Here is a 24253-nt window from a genome sequence, read left to right on the forward strand (position 1 = left end):
TACCGTACGTGTATGAGCCAATTCTTTCCTTTATTATATATTATAGTTATTACGAGTGACTCGTGGTTTTGTGGATATAGTGTTTACGTACAGCCTAGAATCCCGGGTTCACACCCGGATGTAAACAAAGTTTTTAGCAAATCCCTCCCGTGCTATCGGATTGGCAAGTTAAATTGTCGGTCCCGGCTGAAGTGTGGACAGTCGGCTCATTGACGGCTAAATTTACTAATATTCTGGCCAGATGGGGCCTTCCCGCAAAGGACTCCCCACCAAAAAAAAGCCGAATGAATTTATTTTATTTTTAGTCATTCAGATTAGACAACTTCAGAAAAGTAGCACAGGCTTATAGCCCAAACGGTCCAATTCTAATTTATACAACATCCAATGTAGCTAGGTTATGTTTCACTTCAACATTGCTACACACTCAATTTACCTTCAAAACTCAAAAATCATTTTTAATTAAAATTTCTAAATTGAATTAATTAATCATCATAGAGTGTATTTATTTATTTTACTTTCAAGAATTTAGAACTAAGTCTTTTAATATAATTTTGTTCTAGTATTGACATGTCACCAGTCAAATGAGTGTTACTAAAAAATTGATGTAATGTGACGATAAATAAATGAAATGAAATTCAATTTAGAAATATTTTATTTTTAGGCTGTTACGTAATTACAAATAATTCGAAATTTCCAAACTTTAAAAACTATAAATTTTGAGAGCGAAAAGAAAACACTATAATTTACTGCTATAAGAGGTAGAATATGGTTCTATATTGATGTAGAATGTGCATAAAATGACAATTTTTCTAATAGGTTTTCTTCCGCTAAGAAAGAAAATTTGTTTCTATTTTTCCTTAGTCCACGTTTTTCCGATAGTCCACGTAGTTCTTTCCCATGCAGCTGTGTGACGCTGGTAGTCTCTCAAATTGTGCCGTTCACACTCTAACCCCAACAAAACAGTAAAAATTGACAATAATCAACAGTAATCGGCTTGAGATAACAGTAAAACAGTTGCGACATCAACACCCTATACCATGGGATATCTACTTACGGTATCGTTTCTCTATGGTATTATAAATTGGGAATGGGATAGTTTTGGGCATGAGCCTGATGTTCCTTTCCTCATGTTGAGTATTTGTACACAATGTGATGAATAAATGAATAAATGTAGAACCGAAAATCGCACATCCACTGTCACCACAGCTGATAACTATTCAATTCCGTTCAATCTTATTTTTTTCTTCCAGAACCGGAAACATGGTACGAAGTGGTGATGAGTGGCATATCGCAGGGTGTCGAAGGCGAATCGGCCGTTCGCTCCATTCAGACTTGGGCGTGGCAGGCGGGCGAAGCGGTGCTGATGCCACTTCCGGCACCAACCCACCTGTTTGCCGAGCCCGTGTCACCCACCGCCATCAACCTGACGTGGATGGGGTCAGTCCCACCCGCCAACGTGTCCCACTACACAATCAGCTACCACCTGGTGCAGACCGCTCTACCTCTTCACAACTCTTCTATCTATTTTTTAAACAGGTACGTACTGGGTTTTAGTATGAAGATGATATTTTCTGTGGATACAATTATACATCATATAAATATTGAATTGAAATTTATTCATAACACTGAAAATTTACAAACAAAAATGAATGAACTTCAGTTCAAGACAAAAAGATAAATCACTACAATAATTTTGAAAAATAAAAAAAAAAAAAATACATAATATCGTAAAATATTATCTTCTAATCTATATATATATATATAAGCGAAATGGCACTCACTCACTGACTGACTGACTGACTCACTCACTCACTCACTCGCAGAACTAAAAATCTACCGGACCAAAAACGTTCAAATTTGGTAGGTATGTTCAGTTGGCCCTTTAGAGGTGCACTAAGAAATCTTTTGGCAATATTTTAACTCTAAGGGTGGGTTTTAAGGGTTCAAAGTTCGTCTTTTAGCATGTATATTCTTCTTATTCTCTTAATTATAATTGAAAAATGTCCATACCATATGTTAATATAGAACTATAATCTAGAGAGAGTACCTCTTCGAAACAGTTGTTAACTGGTAACTAAATTAATAATTTTGTCAGGTTGGCATTAAGTTGAGTTGACTTTGTTAGGTTGGCACCAAGTTGAAGATTGAAATGCATTTATCGCTGAAAAATTGATTGGGCACTGCTACTTCAATCAGAGCTATTCCTGGGAGTATTGTATTACTAACCGTCAGGCTAGCTTCGCTCGCCATATCCGTTTAGCCAGACGTTTAGTCTGGACCCCCGGCTGGATCGTCCTAGCATATGATAAAATGCTCAAATGAAAAATACAGGCGAGCGAAGCGAGCCTGCTGATCTCATTTTTCGACGATCCAGTCGGGGGTCCAGGGGACGGAGACCCCTGGCTAGACGGATATGGCGAGCGAAGCGAGCCTGACGGCTAGTTCTATTTATATAATGAAAATAATTAAAAACTAAAAAATCATTATGTAAATAACGTCAGAGTTATGATTAAGGTACTTCATAAGCTATTAGCTGAGTTGAAGTTACCTACTCTGAAAATTGAACTATTTGACCTTTGCAAGAGACAGAAGCCTCGAAAAAAAAAACAAAAATCCTTAGACAGAAAAATTATTAGAACCCTAGGAAGCAATAGTAGAATTCCCAAAAGAATATGAAAAGAACTCCTCAATCTCATCGAAATTGAATAGAAAGTGCTTTAATTTCTTCAAAAAATATGATCGAGAAAGAACAACAGGCATTGAAAACTTTTCTGTTCCCAAATTTTGATAGTGATAATAACATTCCGAAAAAATAGGTTAATGTTTTTACTCTTGAAAGTTCAATTTTGTCCAAAATATATAATATGAGTTGGAAATTTTAAATTTATAAGGATTAAAACATCAAATTATAGTCAAATATACTCAATTATCACAGCACTTTAAATAAATTATTTTTTTCAGAAAATGTTAAAGCCAAAAATACACACAATTTGGGAATATATATTGGGGACTAAGTTTTGAAGGAACGGATTCAAGGATCCAAAGGTTCAAAGAACCTCACAGGTCACTGATGCTTATTTTGTGTCCCAAGTACTTTAGTTGGGCAAACCAATACCTGTGTCCTTTATAAGATCGAGGAGTTTTTTCCCTACTAACTTTTTTTAATACGACATAAAGGTAGAGTGTGAGAAGGTAGCAGAGAATGTAGCAGAGAAGGTAAATGAAGGAGTAGAAAGTGCTTCAGTATTTATTTATTTAAGAACAATGACAAAACAACTTAACCATAAAATGATTGGAAACTGATATTTAATATTTATAAAAAATTCTGCTGATATTGAGTGTGATTTGTATTACTGAATGCTGTAACGTTCAATTGTTTACATTATTGGGATTTGTGCTTAATTGTGTAAAACCTTCATGTTTAATTATCCTCATCAAAAATTGAGATAAACGATCCTGATTTTCGTGATTGTATCTTATAATCTATTTTCGTTTGTTTCAGTATAAGCACCGGAGTTCAAATAACTGGTCTGAAGGCGTACACTCTGTACGAGTTGAAAGTGAGGACGCACGACGAGAATAACAGGCACAGCGAGTACAGTCAGAAGCTCGAGTGTCGCACACTCGAAGATTGTGAGTGCATTATACCTATTCAATTTATAAATTTCAAATTAATACACCCACCTACATGGTATCAAATATTTGGTTAAAATCAATTCAAGATGATAATCTGATGAAAAAACCACAAATATTCGCTATCCCTCGAATTAAGGATATAAATTTATCAAGTAATTGGAAATTTCAATTAAATTGTTAGGTAATCACTTGATATTTTGTAGCCTAAAAGGTTCTCATCCACCATGAACTACCACAGCAATTGTTCTGTGAGAATAAGTCAAAATATGCAGTTCTATAAAAATTGAATATGAAAATGGCCTACCCTTTTTAGAATTAATATTTTCATTTTTATATCTATTGACGATGTCAGTTCTATGTCATGACGTTGCAGAACTATGTTTTTATTTTCCATGTTTTTTCTTGTTAATTTTTCAGGCTTGCAATCTTTTCTCCTCTGAAACAGGACACATCATATTCTATTCTATCAGATTTTATTCTATCTATTCGATTTGATTCTATTATTACTTTCCTTGCCCTACTACCATAGGTAAGGAAAGTATTGCTTTCCAAAAAAAATTAAGGTACCCCAATTTCAAGTTTTACATACGTTTCAAGGTCCCCTGAGTCCAAAAACATGATTTTTGGGTATTGGTCGTGTGTATGTATGTATGTGTGTGGTGTGTGTGTGTGTGTGTGTGTGTGTTGTGTGTGTGTGTGTGTGTGTGGTGTGTGTGTGTGTGTGTGTGTGTGTGTGTGTGTGTGTGTATGTGTGTATGTCGTGAACACGATAACTCCATTTCTAATTAACCGATTGACTTGAAATTTTAAACTTAAGGTCCTTATACCATGAGGACTCGACAATATGAAATTCAATTCAAGATGGCGGAAAAAATGGCGGATAATTACTAAAAAACCATGTTTTTCACGTTTTTCTCGAAAATGGCTCTAACGATTTTCTTCAAATTTATACCATGGATAGCTATTTATAAGCCCTATCAACTGGCATAAGTCAAATTTCAGGAGCTCCGTAATATTCTTGAGAAAAATTGCGGATAATGACTAAAAAACCATGTTTTTCACGGTTTTCTCGAAAACGGCTCCAGCGATTTCCTTCAAATTTATACCATGGATAGCTATTCATAAGCCCTATCAACTGACATGAGTCTCATTTCTGAGAAAATTGCAGGAGCTCCGTAATATTCTTGAGAAAAATGACAGTTACTAAATAAACATGTTTTTCACGATTTTCTCAAAAACGGCTCTAACGATTTTTTTCAAATCTATACCCTGTATAGTTATTTATTAGCTCTATCAACTGACATGAGTCTTTTTCCTGGGTACTAATTGGGGGGTCCACCCAATCCTTGAGAAATGGACTTTGTAACCTCCTTCTCGTGCATGAGATAGGTAGGTACACGGTTTTTCCTTTTTCTTCTTCCATATACCGTGGGTACGGTAGGTAGAGCAGTTTATAAAAAGAACACAGTCATTGATAGTCAAGATATTTCATCTGTAGAACAGCTTTTTTGACGAATTTCAAAAAAAATCATCGAATTTCACAATTTACATAAAGGAAAAAGTACTCTGAAAACAATTGTATATACACATATACAGTAGTCTGATCGTAGTTGCAAATATGTTGCCGTCAATCGTCATTATGTTATTCCCCTAAATTATTCTCGTTTGATAATGAGGCTTATAGTTCAATGAGCAATGAAAGTTGTGTGAGTGTACCACACCAGATTTTTTTTTATTCGATTTATATTTGATTCTCTTCTAATAATGTGATTTGTATTTTTGTGTTATGTTTGTGTGTTGTGTGTTGTGTTTTTGTTTTTTGTGTTCGATTTATATTTGATTCTATTCTATTCTAATAATGTGATCTGTGTTTTTGTGTTAGTGCCGGTCCCGTTCATGACGTGCAGTGGAAGCTGATGACTCGAGTACAGTGCGCATCTCATGGAAGAGCCGCTCAAAGTGAATGGAGTCATTGTCAACTACACCTCGCCTACACGCAACATCCCGCCCACCTATCGCCGACTGGACTAAAACTATTGTACCTGCATCTAAGCTAAGCACAAATGTTAGTTATTTATTTATTCAGTTAGTTAATTATTATACATTAAGTTCAGTATCTATTAGAAAAAAATTGTTATCAACTTCTTCTTCTTCTTCGATGGCGCTACAGCCCAATCGAGCCCTGGCCTCCTCAATTCTGCGCCTCCATTCGTCACGATCTCTTGCCTTCCTTCTCCAGTTCCTGATGCGAAGGAGTTCTGCTGCATCCTTGGAAATACCATCCGCCCATCTCAGTCTTGCTTCCCCACCGGTCTCTTGCCTCCTGGCTGTCCCATATATATTTTCCTGGGGCGCGAGTGTCAGCATCCGCTCCACATGCCCTGCCCATCTTAAACGTTCAGTCTGACATATATGGACAGGGGTGGCTCCTTATAGAGTGCAGCTAATTCGTTGTTATTTCTTATTCGCCAGACACCCTCATCACACACAGGTCCATATATTCTACGCAGCATTTTCCTTTCCCAGCGGTCTAAATTGCCTGCTGCCTTGATGTTAATGTCCAAACTTCGCTTCCATACGTGACCACTGTACGTATTATGGACTTATATAATCTAGCCTTTATATTTCTATGGACGCTTCTAGACTTGAATATGCAGCATAGAGAAGAATGTTTTGTTCCCCGTATTGAGCCGCTTCTGTATTATTCTCTTCATCTCATCACTGTCCGCTGTTATATTAACTCCCAGTAGGTGAAGTCTTTCACGTTCCAAAGCTGTACTCACCCACCCAATAGTTTTTGTTCTCTTCTGTTGTGCTGACGTTGCTTTGATGTAGGAACTTGGTCTTATCACAATTCACCTTTAGACCATCTCATTAGCTGTATTTCCAAGTTTGTGAACATTTCTTGACTGCTGCCACTGATCTTCCTGCTAGGTCCAGGTCATCTGCATACCCTAATATCTGCTGGGTCTTGTTTATTAATGTACCACTTGTATCTGCCAGAGTCCCTCTTATCACCCTTTCTAGTGCAAGGTTGAAGAGAACTGGTGCTAGGCCATCCCCTTGTTTCAGTCCTTGTTCCACCTCAACTTATCTGTCATTCCCCATCTATCTTCACCTGACAGGTGGTCTTCTTCATTGTTGCTCTGACAAGTCGTACAAGCTTTGTTGGTATGCCAAGATCAAGCATGGTGAGTATAGCTTTTCTCTGTCGATGCTGTCGTAGGCCTGCTTGAAGTCTATGTATAGGTGGTAGAAATCTATATTGAACTCCCAGAACTTTTCTGCTAACTGTCGGGCAACAAAGAGCTGATTGTTATCAACAACCATCATAAACCAATAATAAGGGATATGTTGATAGATCTCTTCCAATTTTGTTGGCGTCAATCTTGATATTGACGGAAATATGCAAAAACTTTATCACGCTTTTCAAATCAACATTGATGAAGCTTGATATTGACGGAAATATGCAATAGATTGATCAAGCTTTTTAAATTAACATTGATTAAGCTTGATATTGACATTGATATGAACCATTGATTGATGATTTTAGATATTTTAGCATAGAGGAATTGACGTATTCAACAACTTTGAATGACTGTTTCACTTTAGAAATGTCGGCTGTAAATTTTATCTACGTTGTGAAAATAATATGAAGGACCGAAAATTCTGTGAAGTGAACAACTACAGACTTATTTCGGACTATGTGTAGCCTTATCTAAATTTGGGAGAGGAATAGCACAAGTTACCTTATTTTTTCTCTCCCTATCATTTTGATGATGTACTTATTGTATCAATCAATAAAGAATAACGAAAGAATTGTACATACTTGTTTATATTGTTTAGCTCTAAACAAATGTATTTTATAATCATATTAGGAACCTTCATATTAGCTTTGTCATAATTTAATGATCACTTGAGCTCTTATGGTGGAATTGAGTGATTGTTTAAAAAAAAATGTGTTACTTGTTTCTTTCCTATTATCATTTATGCCCTAATTTTTTTTTCTGTTCAACAGTGACATCATTGAAGAATAACCGTTACACTTTGAAAATATGGGCGAGTAGTGGGGCAGACCGGGCCTCCTTCTCAAAATTTGGAAATCACAATTCCCTCGAAAATCGGCCGCAAACTGCCTCCTATCTCCGACCAATCAACTGAGACTACACCTGATCGAAAACCTGATCAAATCCTAGGTGAGTTGATAATCTAAAGTTTCAAATTTTTTACTATCAATATTGAAATTGTGATTGCTCATATTCTCATCCCTTGAGTATTTGGCTGTTGTGTTTAGATTGCTTACAGTTCAAATTGTTGACTGTTGCCTTGATTCACTGTTGCATTTCTTATATTTTTCACTGACATTGCTTATAATTCTTCATGAATTAAATTGTTGATTCAATATGTATGAACTATTCTAATAAATAGACTTGTTTAATGTTAGTTATTGTTCTAAACTAACAATGGAGTGATTGAGTGTCTCTAATGGTTTATTTTTTGTTTTTTTCGGATTTTTCATTTGAACAATAAGTTTTTATCTGACTTTGAATACTATATCGAATATTTTGTCCGCATCTTTTATTTATATTGATTTCAAGCCCTATGACTCTCATGAAAAGTAGCTCATCTTTAAATTCCATTTTTGAAATTCAATATTCCTATCAATAAATACAAATAAAGTAGAATACGATTACTCAGTAAGTCCGCATCATGTATGCCAGGAAAGTCGTGGGTTCAAATGCCAGCAAGCAATCGGTTCTCTGTTAATGTTATCATTATAATTTTCATCTCTTCACTCATGCACAAGTGAACCGATTATATGGGCATCTTCCAGAATTGTACAATTCTATCATTTCTTTAACAATATGATTGGTCACTGTTGATGAATCTTCTTTTTTTATTATTCCACATTCATTTGGTGGACTATATTCAATTATACATCTATCCCTGTAATTTTCCATTACAAGATTATCCATTTATCAATTTCAAAAATCTTCCACTTCCATTTCGGTTAACCATACCTAATCATAGCATAATATTCCCCCCTGTAATTTGTTTTAGAAAAGTTATCCATTTATAAATTTCAAAAATTATCCACTTCCATTTCGGTTGACCATACTTAATCTTTGCATATTATATTCCTCCATGCAACTTGTTGTGGTAGAATTATTCACTTATCAATTTTATAAATCTTCCACTTCCATCTTGGTTGTTTTTATTCAATCGTTGCATATATTCCTGTAAATTTTTCTGACAATTACTTATTTATCAATTTTATAAAAATGGTTGTTGACTGCATCAAATAGTTGCCTAATATATTGATGTAATTTGTTGCGACAGGCATTGTGATCGGCTGTGTGATTGGCGCCATCTGCATAATAATGTGCACCATAGTGCTGGTGTACCGACACAAATGCACCAAGCGGGGGCCTATCTGCCGCACCGGGCAGGCGGCCGCCAACGGCTCCACCGGCTTCTATCTGCCGCCCTCCACGCCTTTGACGAAATGCACGAAATGGAGTGCTTCACCGGACCTCTCGACACCAAGGTTAGCACTCACTACAACCATAGAATTCAATAAAACATATGGAGATACTAATATTAACGTTTGTACTCGCTACAAACATACAGCTCAAAATAAGCTCTGGAGATAACTAATTATTGAGTCAGCAGTAGTTTGCCTATAGTGAGGTCCAAGTTATAATGGCAGTGAATTGAATTGAATTGAATTACTGCCTTTATTTCCCTGGAGAGCGAAGTTAGGGCGAAGTCGGCCCTCTTACACTTAACTGTCTATTACAAATAATATGATAGAAAAAAGAAAAAACTCCAAACAATATGAAAAAACAAGATAATTAAAAGAGAATTAAGATAGGAGAACAGCGTTGCTCAATCTCTGCCTCAATTAAATGTATTTCTACATTGTTAAAAACGGATTTGGCAACGTTGTGGAGTTAGAAAAGGATAACACCATCTGCTTTGTCGAATGATAGACAAGGATAGCAACACCAATGTCAATTGTAAGCACAATGTGCCTTCACCAATTATGTGAGGGGAATAACTATTATAACAAAAGAGAACAGAATAAGACCAGGTGACACAATCAAATACTGCCATTATAACGTGGACATCAGTATAGTTTCATAACCGATACTCAACTTCCTGCCAACCCAACTAAACAAGGCAGTAAACTATTTTTGAGTATTTTGTTGCCGCTTCAATTCAAATTAATAAGTTGAAATGAAATGAAGATATTATCTTTGAGAAAAATAGCGTAGAAGTTATCCCATGGTATAGGTCGTTTATGCTCAAAATTTGAAGCCATATTTTGTTAAGATCTTGTAAGATCTACACATTTTTGAAGGTGTTTAATTGAATAAAAACACACATATGTTGTCAAATTCTACACTGTTTTATTTAGTACACGACCAAGGTTTCGTGACCACACCGGTCACATTTTCAAGTTCACAACCTTGGTCGTGTACTAAATAAAACAGTGTAGAATTTGACAACATATTTGTGTTTTTATTCAATTATGGAACGGTTCTACAATATTGACAATGACTCAGTCGAAGGTGTTTAAGTTTGGTAGATAACAAACCAACCATCCACTTCTAGCAATTCAATAGATTAACAAACATGCAGTATGAAATATATCTTGATTAATTTTTTCAGATATCTCTTCATGATAATGTCCTGTGATATGTTGTAAGAAGTTGTATGCTAGTTGTATGAGGAACTAACGTGACTAATATTGTATTATTTTATTATCTTTATATTTTATAATTTGCAAGATTGTTGTTGTTATATATCTACTGTACTATTCATAATTTCTGATTATGTGAAATGTATAAACTGGAATAATAAATAAATTTATTATTATTATTTTTATTGTTTTCAGGGTGGCTTTCCACAAGATCAAGTGAATGGATTAAAGCTGACTCTACTCACCAATGGACGAATTCCCAATGGACATGCAACAAGAGAACGTGATCATGGTGTCAGAATAACAGAAAATCCTCAGGTAATATTTTTAGTTCTCTTTGTAAAATACTGGTCCAATATTAGAAAGTTAGTTTTCGACTAAACAGGTTGTTTAAACAAATTTCATAGGTTAAATCGATCAGATATACCGGGATAAACTTGAATCCCAGCTACTACTATAGAAGGCGGTAGAAAAAGAAACTCGGCAACTATGCCATCCTATCATTTCTACCGACTTTATAAGGTGAAGACTTGCTTCATTAACGTGGAGCTCCAATTTAGTTTTCTAAGCTTCATCTCACCATAGTTCATTCATTAAGACCGCTCAAACTGTGATTCAGTACAATTACAATACTTCAATAGACGAACTAATATTAATATTGTAATGTAGAGAATATCTACATCTATATAATATGTAGTACTAATCTATGAATGAGAAGGTCAATGAATGAATCTCACTATAAAATCATAACAACATCGCTATGATCGACAACAGCTGAATTTGAATGAATAGTTGTAATTAAACTCATCAATCATTTCCACAAACGTTTTAACTTTAGTGTAGTTCATTCATTAAGATTGCTCAGTGTTTTAGTTTAACTACAATGTTTCAATAGACGAACAAATATTATTTTCCTACAGGTACGTTGAAAAGTGGCCATTGCTGCACTGATTACAGAACTCCAGATTTGCAACATGGCAACGCAAAATAGTCAGTAGGTTATATGGAGCACCAGTGCAGCAAAATCAAAATGAAGTTGGTAACAGTGACTGGTGCGTTATAAGAATCTTGATGGGGTGGACAACAGTGGATGACAGCCACCACATTCACCACACAGCCATTCAAACACACAAACATACTACATTCTATTTTATTTATTGATAATAAAATTACACAGATTTAAATTTGATGGATTTCAGGCAATTTTACCCATAATTACCTACTTTTCATATTCAATGGTAACTGTAGGAAAAACTTAATGTGAAATACGTGCGCAAAGTTCCTCTGCTGCACTCAACCACCATTCCGCCCTCGCCTACGGCTCGGGCGTAAACGTTTCTTTCGGTGCAGCAAACTGTCACTTTGCGCACTAGTTGCACAAATAATTATATCATACTGTAGAGAATGTCACTATGAATGACTATTTCCCGGTTTTAAACACTTATTCAAAATAATGGAGCATTTATCCAATAAATTTAATATATATTAAAGGGTTTATTAGATTTAATAAGTGTTCTAACTAGTTTACTAATCTGTTGTAGTGTTTGGACACTAACAGAGAACACTAAACTAATGTTTCAAGTTTACTTAAATAGAAACTGGGCCTATAGTGAGGTCCACGTTATAATGGCAGTGTGTGATTTGCAATGGTGTTGCTATTCTTGTCTATCAGTCAACAAAGCAGATGACACTATCTCTTTCACGCTTTGCGATGTTGCCACGTCGTTTATCAACAATGTAGAAGTTCTACTAATTGACAAAATATTTAATCTCAACCATGAAAATTTATTATTGCATCTTTAAAAAATATATTCTCTTCACAAATAAAATATTGTCAACTATTTTCAACAATAATGAACAGTTAAATTCATCAGATATACCAGTATCAGCTGTTTGGGTGGCAAGACTGAGATCTGGCAACCCTTTTCTCCTATCTTCCTACACTGCCATTATAACGTGGATCTCACTATAGGAGTATGAATAAATTTGAATGAGAGTGTTAATTATTGAATCTCACTATAGAGTATTACAATTCATGTTCAGTATGATCCATCGACAACATCTGACTTTGAATCAATTATTGATTGTTTCAGTTCAACTCGCCGATCGGCAATCTGTCGCCGGGCTCGTGCGAGGGCATGCGCGTGGCCAGCGACGAGGGTGACAGTCTGCTCAGTGGAGGTCTCCAGGAGGCGGAGGTCGACGCCCTCGAGGAGGACGATGATGGCGAGAGCACCAGCCTCAACGACACGCAACTGACAGTACTGGACTGTTGCCAACAGCATGGAAACGACAGGCATCTGACAGCCTGTTGCCAACAGCACGGAAACGACAGGCACCTGACAGCAGCGCTGGACTGTTGCCAACAGAACGAGGCGACTGTCAAGTGCTGCAAGGCAGAACGGATGATAGCCGACGATGATGACGGCTTCCATGAGAACGAGGCCACCGTCATCATCACCTCATCATGTTGGGGCCCACGGATGAGTGCGGCACAAGCGGCTGGCACCCCGTCGCAAGCTCCTGCCGTTCTAGTACACACACAACTCACTCTCAGTCACAGACACACACAATCGGCACAACAGGTATGCGCATCAGATACAGTTGCAACAGGGTCAGCAGGAATTACAATCGTATCAGCAACAGTTGCTTCAGGATAGCAGGAATTACATTTGCATCAGCAACAGTTGCTTCAGGAATAGCAGGAATTACAATCGCATCAGCAACAGTTGCTTCAGGAATAGCAGCAACTACATAGGAATAACAGGAATTACATTTGCATCAGGGTCACAGGTTGCAGCAGCAACAGTTGCTTCAGGAATAACAGGAATTACATTTGCAGCAGCAACAGTTGCTTCAGGAATAGCAGGAATTACATTCGCATCAGCAACAGTTGCTTCAGGAATAGCAGGAATTACTACAAGTCCATAAGGGAGATAGGTTGCAGCAAGAATTACATTCGCGTCAGCAACAGTTGCTTCAGGAACAGCAGCAACCACATAGGAATAACATGAATTACATTTGCATCAGGAACATAGGTTGTAGCAAGAATTACTTTTGCATCAAGAACAGTTGCTTCAGGAACATCAGTTGCAGCAGAAATTACATTTCCATCAGGGACATACGTTGCATCAGCAATTACATTTGCATCAGGGACATAGGTTGCAGCAGGAACACTTGCTTCAGGAACAGCAGGAATTACAATTTTATCAGGGACAAATGTTGCATCAGCAACAGCAGCATTTACTACAATTCCTTCAGGGACATGAGTTGCAGTAATTAGATTACTCAGGAGTTGCATCTCAGGAGGACATGGGTTGCATCAGGATTTGCATTTACGTCACGGATCAATTGCAGCAGGAATTACTATTTCATCAGGGACAATTGCAGCAGGATTTGAACTCGTATCAGGGAACAGTTGCAGTAAGAATTACAAGTAATGTCTCAGGGACTACAATTGCTTCAGGAACAAACAAACGTTGTTGTAGCAATGAAACTTGCCTCAGGGATAACAGTTGCCTCAGGAACAAATGCATCAGGGTAAATTGCTTCTAGAACAATTGGTTATTGAATCAGTAAATAATGGTCAGGGATAAATTGTTCAGGAACTATTGCATTAGGGATAAACAGTTCAGGAATGATAGCATCAGAGATAAACGGGTCAAGAACGATTGCATAAGAGGTTCGGGAATAATTAGGATCAGGATCTAAATAATCAGGAAATAAATGGTTCAGAAATAATTGAGTAAGGATTGATTGCAACAGGAGTAACTGCATTAAGAATAGTAAGTGCAAGATAATTGCATTAGAAACAGAAATAGAATTAATAATAACTGGATTATTACAGCAGGAATAGTAAAAGCAAGAACAAATTATTGTAGTACATTTACATCAGGAACAGTTAGTAGATTTTGAAAGATTTTCTGGAGTATCTACCATCTCGTTTGCACTAAGAGAAGTAATATAATACTATCTCATTTGCATCAGTTGAAACACCTGCATCAGCAACAAAATCTGCGTGAATCATCGGCGTAAATCGCTATTTTAAGATAAATTCAATTCATCTTTCCAATGTACATGAATCTGAGAATTGATGTGCCTATATTGACATCTAGGAGAGCTTCAAATTAATCTCAATAAATTTGAAGTGTAGATGCAATGAGTGTGCATTGAAGAGATTGATTAATTGATATTTAGTGTTTGCTCCAGTCACATTATAAATCAGCAATCGCAATTAACTTTGAACCACTGAACAACAGCCGGTTAAATTTTAACCGTGATTAATTTCACAAGAACCAATCAGAGAAGGCGTTTTTGAAAATACAGCTTCTCTGATTGGTTCTCGTGGAATTAATCACGGTTAAAATTTAACCGGCTGTTGTGCAACCAGGCCTCAGTGCTACTAACAGTATGCTATTATTGCTGCTTTATCAATCGCTGAGTTAGGAGAGGTAACATATAACTTTTTAATTTTTGTATACATTTTGTACAACTATCCAGTAGAATTTTTGGAAAATATGAAGAACTTCGAGTTGTTGATAATTGGACAAAACACTTTGTGTCCAATTCTGTTTTGAACTTGAAAATTTGACGAAAGAAACTCATTTGATAATGCTGACACGGTTTGAGCTTAAACTAAATTACAGTACCTACTTTTTCAGAAAATGTTCAGAACTCAATCGTCCAAAAAATCCTCTCCATTTTCAGCGATTGAACAAGAAACTTTACATTCGATACTCCTTGAAATCGCATCCTAACTATGATGTTTTTTGATAGAACCATCCTGGGAACTTGAAACAGAGCAGGTATATACTTTTAGAACCTGCTAGTATGTAGAAATAACTTGTATTTTCATCATCTAACTTGTAAAAGTTTTATTATGTACGCTAAATATGACTGGAAATCTCCACTCAGTTAAAAGTTCCCATAAATCACGTCTCTCCTGCGTCCAATCATCGTAATTATTGGTATTTTAATTGTACCTTCTAAATACGTAATCATTGTCTACTAACCAACTAAAATCACACTCAGTAGGTATATGAAGAACATAATCTATTTCCATGAGTTTTATTTTAATTACTTGATTAGTTTTAGTTTAAAATTAGTAAGTAATGATTGAACAACTAATTGTTGTTAATTTTTGTGTTTATTACAAATTTTATTTTTCAAATGGGTTCCCCAAATTTGAATATGACATAATACATGTCCTCCTTTCTATGTGTTGTCATTCTCGAGAGTCTAGACTCTTGAAGAATGTGTAAAGTTTTATTCCAAAACTGGTCTTGAAACTGAATTCAATTGATATTGGAATGCTTTGTTATTCCAAATTATATGTTTAATTTTGTTCATTTACTGTTTTCTGTAGTGGAATATTTTTGAGCAATTCAGCACACAATTTTCAATTAATTGTTGATTCGAATAGTGAAATCATCACTATTTATAAATTTCTCAAGAAACATTGTCATCTCTGTTCTGAATCATTGGAAATATTGTCATTTTTATTGTTACTGGATTTTCATCCTCTGAAACTTTTTAAGTAATTTAATTATTTTTTTAAATACTTCACTACAATTATGTCTGGGTACCTGTTGAAAAAATTGTAAATACTTCTATGGAAATTTTTATTGTTTTTAAAATTAGTTCTATTATTTTCTATTTTGTTATAAATTAACTATAGTTTGTTATTCGCTGTTAAGTTAGTTGCACTAAATCTATTAATATATAAGTTTGAAATCTTTTTAAAAATTATTCTATTTATTTTTTCTATCAGTAGAGTTGTTTTTCAGAGAGAACTCTCTAGATATTTCAGAGCAAACTCTTTTATTCTGATGTTTAGAGTCGCAAATTTTATTTTTAAGGGAAACTAGTTCTTCATCAATGTTAGATTTTCAAAACAAGGCTAAACAAGCCTCTTGGAAAGGCTCAATTATTACTGGTAATTTCCTAAATAAATTAGATATTTTATCAGTAGTAAACAAATAGCCATGCAACTATTTGGAAAATGTTTGCATCATTTTTACTACATGTGTATACTACTGCTGAGTATGCGTTACTGGGTGGCTTCTTATATAATTAATAAAAAAACATAGTAAATTTTTATGCAATAATTAAGATAAATTTTTGAAATAGTGCTTCAAGCTCAATTTTCAAACACTAGCTGAATGAGAAGCAAATATATTCGAAGTTCTCTAACGGAAAATCACAATAAAATAAAATCTACAGATAAATATTATAATAATCAAATATTTTGAAAGTAGCATTTTTAATGCTCATTAGTTTCAATAGTAACTTAATGTGAGTTACTTGAAGAATTATACTCTGAAGCTCTCCTCAATAGTAATGAGCTGTGTGGTAATATACATTAAATACGTTAACAAGACTCAAAACATTCTTGTTCAATTAATACAACTATTTTTCATCCAGTAACTTTTAGTTTTTAACGTTGTTTCGTATTTTTTAAGGCAATTCAATATATTGGAATGATGATCGTATTAAGTCCAAACCTTATTATGGCTAGTTATTGCTGGTTTCATACACTGAGTAAATTGTTCAGTATCTATATTTATAGATATGTGCTAGATATGTTCCATAAATATTGATGGAGTAACTGTTATGGTATATCATTAAAATGGCCATTAGATGTAAAATATGAAGTAACTGTTGTGTGAAAAGAACTATTTCTGCTAAACCATCAGATATGATCAGTGAGTTAAGGTACAGTATGTGTGTAAAGTCAGCCTTTATTGTCCGTATAATAAATTCTGTCTATGATATATTAATTTATTATTTATTTAGATATAAATAATAATATTGATAAATATGATTAATCTTCAATATTTCGGGATTAATGTTGCAACTGTGTCGATTAATTATGGATAATACATAAAATAATATAAACTCGGAAATAAGCATCTAGAAACGAGATTGTCGATAAATATTCTGGTACCTGATTTTAATTTTTTAATTGATATAATTATTTCTCTGTAAAATAGCTGTACAGTTAAGGTGTTATATTGTGTATTTTATATATCAAACTATATTGTTCGACTCACCATCCTCCCTCCTTTCCTTCCATCGTATCGTCTCTCTCATGTCATCCTCGTAGCATTATTTAACATTCTTACCCTACCTCCAATCCATCGTAATAACCCCCATCTTCCATTCATGTCTTCAACTCTTTAGTTCACTTACTCACTTTGAGCTTCATTGATTAATTTCATTCAAAGTTTTTAAATCATCGTATATAAATTATAATCTATTCAAAGAAGTAAATGTAAATTGAAGTTAATCTGGCGATTTAGCTGCTGCAAAATAAATGCTACATAAATTTGTAACAATCGAGCTCACAAGTAAACTGAAATGAGTTTTAATTTTTATAAATTCAATGCTAATAATATTTTTTTAATCAGTAGTACAGTTATAAATAAAATAGTCTTCATATTGTTCATCCATAGAATTGAACCAGAATCGCTATTTTTTCAACAAATATAAAACTCGGAAACCTCTTGTTGCCTCATGATAGACTTTTTAAAAGCAATTTATGGGTTTTATGTGTGATTACTGAGTAGCTTTTTTAAAATAATTTCGGCTTCCATTTACTCCATATATCTCTTCTATCTTCCTCTTATGAGACTCTACACTTGTCTTTTAGTTTTTAAGGTACTGTATTCCCCCAGGTTACTGTATACTGTATTCCCCAATATGTTGCTATTCTCAACATTTTTGTTGAAATGTTATTTTCAACATTTGTGTTATTTTCAACATTTTTGTTGAAAATGTGTCTTATTGTAATTTTCTTCCAATAGCTTGTACTTAACTGTTCGATCTTCCATTTATGCCATGACTTTAGTTACGTATATTTTAGCAGTATTCCTTACCCTTGTATTTATTTATCTTATTTATTGTCCCCTCGAAAAACATTAAGATCCATAGAATCTCGTAGTTACATCCTTATCTAGATATTTTTCTCAGTTTTACTTGCTTTTCATAGAAGCTAAACATAAGGTATGTTTATACCTTATAAAGTTATAAATAAAATAGTCTTCATATTGTTCATCCATAGAATTGAACCAGAATCGCTATTTTTTCAACAAATATATATGACCCAAGTCATAACTGATTTGATTAGCATTGGTTAATGCTGCAAAAATAATTGAACTGACCAACCAATTTTCTATAGCATCACTCCCTCTATGTACTTAATTGATCACCGATTGAATCTCTTCCCATACCTTACTATTTTTTAATGAACTGAGCAGCTCATACTATGTCTCTATAATATTACTAGTCAATGGTACAAATACATGATAGTGTTATGTTTATACTACAAACCGCAGAGTATTTGAATAACTCTTACTAATTAGTTCAGATAAATTGTTGAAATCGTTGTTATAATAATTTTTATAAATAACTATTTCTATTTTCAACGTATTATTATTCTTCAGTTAGTGGTGTTAGTGTATTAGGGGTATAATTTACATATTGTTTCTTAAGAAACACAATATTTTACTGGAAACATTATATATGAATAGAAACTAGAACTATATTGAAGTAACTAGAATTGAAGATTTGTATTTTATAAGCAGTCTTTTAAATACTAATTTATTGGATTTCAAATGATGCTGCGAATATTTCAACTTACTATTTACGCAACAATAATCAATTTTCGGGGCAATTCTTGTCCTTTTTTTAATTCTTGTTTAATAGGTTTTTGAACTGCAATCGTATTGTAAGTTTTCCTTCTTTTTCTATGTTTCACACCCACACTTCTTCCTCTCACTCAATTTAGTTGAATGAGTTCAAAACTCGAGGAAACTACAGTTTTTTTCTAGAATCCAGTCTAGAGAGCCTGGATTTCGTTCCTGGATTTAGTTCTTTTAGATCTCTGTATTTAGTTAGAGCATCGATTCAGTTCTGGTTTTTCATAGAACAATTACCACATCACAATCATAAAACCCATAAAATTGCTCTGAGCTTAGAAAGTGCACGATCAAACAGTTTTAGATTATTTTATAAGCAGTTTTATTAGGATAGAATCCTATCATTCCAGAAGTTCGCCTCCTTATAAATACGCTTCATCTTCCATAAATATTTTACCATAGATCACAGTTTAGCTTAGAATCAATCACTCATTCCTTCGTTGCACTTGGTACCTCTTGTGTAGTGGTCTATCATTGCCAACTTTTTAAGACATGAACATATACCTCATTTTAATAGATATTTTGGAATAATATTACCTATTATTTTTTAGAATAGCTATTTTGTTTTCTTAATAATTTTATAACTGGTAATTTTATTGTACTGTGGGTTGAAGTAATCTACATTTTGAGTTTTTTATTATTGTTGAAAATATTACAATAACTAGAATAACTACTTTTTGTTTTATGTAGTGAATGTTGCGTGGTAATTTACAATTTTCTCTGACGACTTGATCGAGCGATCATGTACTAAAAACGGGCATGTTCCAATAATTAAGCTACAGCATTGTATTGATATATTTTTGAAATGATCAATTTTTAAATTCAATCCAACTTCATTCTCCACTTTCACTAATAGCATTACATCAAGACCTGTAATTAGCAGTATATAATTCATAAATCATCCATTTATCATTATTTCATTTTCATCTCTATGTAGAAGATTTCCTTGAAGTGTCTCATCATGATGTAATTTCCTTGAAGATTTCCTTGAAGTGTCTCATCATTGATGTAATTTCCTTGAAGATTTCCTTAAAGTGTCTGATCATTGATGTAATTTCCTTGAAGATTTCCTTGAAGTGTCTCATCATTGATGTAATTTCCTTGAAGTGTCTCATCATTGATGTAATTCTCCCCTTGTAATCTAATTTCTATGCCGCAATAATGAATTCTTGATTCAATTTTCTTAATTGCTCAAGTGATCCAAATGGATAAGAAGTTTTTTGTTGAAAAAGTATAAAAATTTCAATTTATTGGGAAAAAAAAGATTATATAATGTAGTACATCAGTGTGTTTTGAAGAATTCAACAAAATTATTCAAGTTTGAGATACAAATTGTGAAAGTACTCAGCTTTATGTTTATTAGAATGCGATGTAAGCTGATGAACATTCACTCAGATCTCTCACACATCAACACAGTTGATGAACAATATAATGTTGTTCTGAAGACGAGAATTTTTAGAGTAAATAGAAGAGTATTTGCTGATTAATTGGATTGCGTTGAACACTAAGGCCCGGTTGCACAAAAGCCGGTTAAATTTAAACCGTGATTTATTTCTCGAGAACCAATCACAGAAGGCCTTTTTGATAAGACGGCTTCTCTGATTGGTACTCGTGGAATTAATCACGGTTAAAATTTAACCGGCTTTTGTGCAACCAGAACTAAGGGCCGGTTTCCGAGCTCGGGATTTAGCTAAGTTCTAGACTTTAAACAGCTGGAGTCAGAAAATTAGCTTTCCAAAACTGGGCTTAGTCGCAGTTTTTATTTTCTCATTTCTATAATTGGAAACGTTTTTCCTTGACGAAATTAAACATTTCTAAATAATTCAAAATAGCTGAAACTTTACTCTATTTTCTCTTTATTTTATTTTGTGTTCAATTTTCTAATTTTTTGAAATTTAATTCAAACGTGACTTCGACAATGAGTACGACTACGCCCCGTTTCGGAAAGTCAATTTTTTTCACTCCAGCTGTTTAAAGTCTAGAACTTGGCCAAATCCCGAGCTCGGAAACCGGCCTTAAATGGTGCTTGGAAACAATAGTCTTTCCTACCATTCACTAAATTTAATGCTTATTTACAACAATCACGATCAATGAAACCCCGTTACTTGAACTTGCTTTTCTGTAAGAAATCATCTCATTGGTTTTTCATGAACATTGAAAGCATTTAAAATTTTACCTCTAAATCTGACACTTCAGCTAATTCTCCTACATCAATTCACCACCTTTCTCCATAATTTAAGTTTTGTATTTTTTATGATAATGAAATTTTGTTATTGAGAAGAAACAGTACAAAGTAGAGTAGATTTTCCACCTTCAAAGTACAATAATTTCATTTCATATACGCAGTACAACACATTCCATTGTTTTATCATAGATGAGCATTGATTAATACTGATTAATACAATTTATTACCAAACTATTTATTGAACAGTTCTTATTCTCTATTGTATTGTATAGTACGCTTTTTTATATTCTTCAACTTTCACTCACGTTCAGCAGCTTGCTAAATAATATTGTTTGAAAACAATATGAGGTTACAAACTCCTAGGAAGTTGTGAACTCCTTTCAAGTGTTGATTATTTCAAAATTAATTCGTCAATGTTGTGACTGATAGAAACTTAATAATAATAATGATGTTCCCAGGCTACTACTTGGTACAACTAATTATTTATTTTATGGATACAAAAATAGTATATTGATCTATTTTGAGATGTTAATTTTGTATGATTGGAAATCTCAGATTAGAAACAGTTTATAAAATGTAATAGATTTTTGAAATTAGTATGAATGATTCATACTATTACCAATTATTCGTTCACAAAATATGTTTTGTTTCTCCTTTAGAACTCTAGAATCCAAAATAGTTGTGGATTTACAAGGTCAAGCTACAAGAACATTGTTAAGATTACATTTTTAGGTGTATACATTGTGTCAAGATAAGATTTTTTATGTAACTGCAGCTTTTATAATATTTCTTGATAGATAAATAATATAAAACATATTTTTCAAAGAGTTTTTGTAACAAGAAATAATGAAATTATCTGGTTTATAATAGTTCTTCCTATAAATCTGTTCCATTTAGCTGGATTTAAAGGTTATTTTTCAATGTAGAATTCATTTCATCTCATTGGCTTCAAATGTGTTTCTCGTTTTAGCGTTCATTGTAATAATGACCACCTGAAAGATGTGTAGATAATATCTAATCACTATTCATATTAAATTTTTCCACAAATCTATAGTACCAAAAGTGTAATTTATATTGTATTATCTATACTACACTAATATAATATAAATGATTTATATGATTTATCATGTTGAGGATTTCAATGATCACTCACCAGAAAAACTATATTGAGGAAGTATTCAATTCTAGTTGAATAATTAACTACAGTTTGAAATATAAAGGTGCCTAATGAGATGTAAATCTAGTAATAAATCTTCAATTTTTTGATGTTATACGAATTTCAAACTTAGATTATACTGTAGTTTTGCCAGAAACTGAATTTTTACTATGGATTAGATTGATAATTGGATAAAGATTTTTTCATTTCTTTTTTGAATTTTATGTGTTTAGCATCATTCGCTATATTGATAAATATTTGAAAACTGTTATATATAACTGGGTATATAACTGTTTATTTCTTAACGTTTTTGGTTTATTTATGAATGTTCGTCCAAACCGTGAAAATTACTGCAACAATGCAATATTTTATTATCATGCTCTGGTTTACTTGTTCATCTTCAAGTACTGTAGATCCACGGATCTTGTATATCGTCAATATCATAATACAACATGATCATTGGTCATTAATAAACAATAATTTCTTATATTAGCTATCCTTTTTCTAAATTTATAGTTATAGCTAAATCCCTAGCTATCCTTTTTCTAAATTGGTGATTTCTTGTGGCTTTTGATTATCAATTATCAATCCAATCAGTGTAAAATTAGAAGGTAATAGGTTATGTTTCTAATCAACTCTAATTGTTTGCTCGTAGTACTTGATAAATATAGGAGATTTATAGTAAACCATGACCTGAAATCAAATTATTTCCCATTCATTGTTCTCAGTATGAATGTACGAATGAGAATGTCAAATATTATTAAGTTTTTATCCTCACATTCTATAAATTAACAATTATTATTCTACTCGTATTCAATTAGTATTCTAAGAACAACTACAACTTCCTCTACTACACTACACTAATTATTATTGCTGCTACTACTATTATAAATCATATTGAATTATTGTATTAACTATAGACCTATGAAGCTTTCGTTTACGTAGGTAGACGGAAACTGAGTCAAACCCATTCCCCTAATCTAGCGATGTACTACATAGCCTACTCTAAGTTGAAAATAGATTAAGATAAATGTATAAACGTGTAGTGTTTGTATTAATTATAGGGGACAGTTAAACTACCTCAATAGTACATGGAATAAGTGGAATAAGTCCTACTCCTCTATTATGTACTGTAAATTCGTTGAACCTACTCTACGGACTATGGTTGATCACTCAGGGATTGCTTATTTAAATAGTTTAATGGTAATTAACTAATAGAACGATAGACTCACACATTGTACATTTTTTATTACCTGTGTTTTTGTAAATAAGTGCTTAGTTTTTTTCTTTTGTTGACATTTTTATATTGTTCGAACAAGTACAAATCTCCTCGGCCTATTTGTCATAGCACAAGGTATGTATATTTTCTTACCTAAAGTAAAACATACAAAAATACACATTTATACTTTTCTCTGACAAGATAAGGTTTCAACAGTTTCCATGTCCGTGATTAGAAGTAATTCACTTGAAATGCTAACATAAACACCCTTGTTTGGTTGTTGTATCAAGGGTTTCCAGTATAAATGTTGGTGGCAATTATAAGTCTGTTTTACATTTTTGAACTTAGTCTGTGAAATTATGCACATCCTATCAACTAATTTTGATGATTTCAACACTTTCAATAATTTTATGACTAATAGAACTACAACCTCACTAAATTATGCCTCATTTATATTATCAATTTCACAAGTCACAAATAGCACCTAAATTAATGTAATTTTCGCCACACTGCACAGAAAGCAGCTGGTTTCCAGTCCCTATGTAGATCTGAAGACACTGTTTGCAGACGACTCTCGTCTGACGTCAGAACAGGCTTCTTTCCGCTTTTTGAAAATTTTTGAAAATGTGTTTGGACAACTGTGCCATATGGT

At 33.6% G+C, this 24253-nt stretch overlaps 2 protein-coding genes across 2 annotated transcripts; both read left to right on the forward strand.

The window, feature by feature from the left end:
- Positions 1-1248: 1248 nt before the first annotated feature.
- LOC120355812 lies at positions 1249-3735 on the forward strand. Its single transcript, XM_039444528.1, has 2 exons — positions 1249-1536; positions 3503-3735. The coding sequence occupies exons 1-2, from the start codon at positions 1277-1279 to the stop codon at positions 3708-3710; spliced, it is 468 nt and encodes a 155-aa protein (XP_039300462.1). The 5' UTR covers positions 1249-1276; the 3' UTR covers positions 3711-3735.
- A 3976-nt stretch (positions 3736-7711) lies between these two features.
- On the forward strand, positions 7712-12927 carry LOC120355813 (the record flags this gene model as incomplete). Its single annotated transcript, XM_039444529.1, has 4 exons — positions 7712-7832; positions 8977-9184; positions 10538-10660; positions 12436-12927. Coding segments are annotated over exons 2-4 (750 nt in total), but the record flags the coding sequence as incomplete, so codon positions are not given.
- Between the last annotated feature and the right edge of the window lie 11326 nt (positions 12928-24253).

The sequence above is a fragment of the Nilaparvata lugens genome, unplaced genomic scaffold (genome assembly GCF_014356525.2).
Source record: "Nilaparvata lugens isolate BPH unplaced genomic scaffold, ASM1435652v1 scaffold4892, whole genome shotgun sequence".
NCBI classification, from domain to species: Eukaryota; Metazoa; Arthropoda; class Insecta; order Hemiptera; family Delphacidae; genus Nilaparvata; species Nilaparvata lugens.

Excerpts from the sequence above, each read along its gene's own strand:
- LOC120355812 (XM_039444528.1), top strand. The coding sequence starts at position 1,277 with ATGAGTGGCATATCGCAGGGTGTCGAAGGCGAATCGGCCGTTCGCTCC. Across the intron at positions 1,537-3,502 it reads TCTATCTATTTTTTAAACAG|TATAAGCACCGGAGTTCAAA; the intron begins GTACGTACTGGG and ends CGTTTGTTTCAG.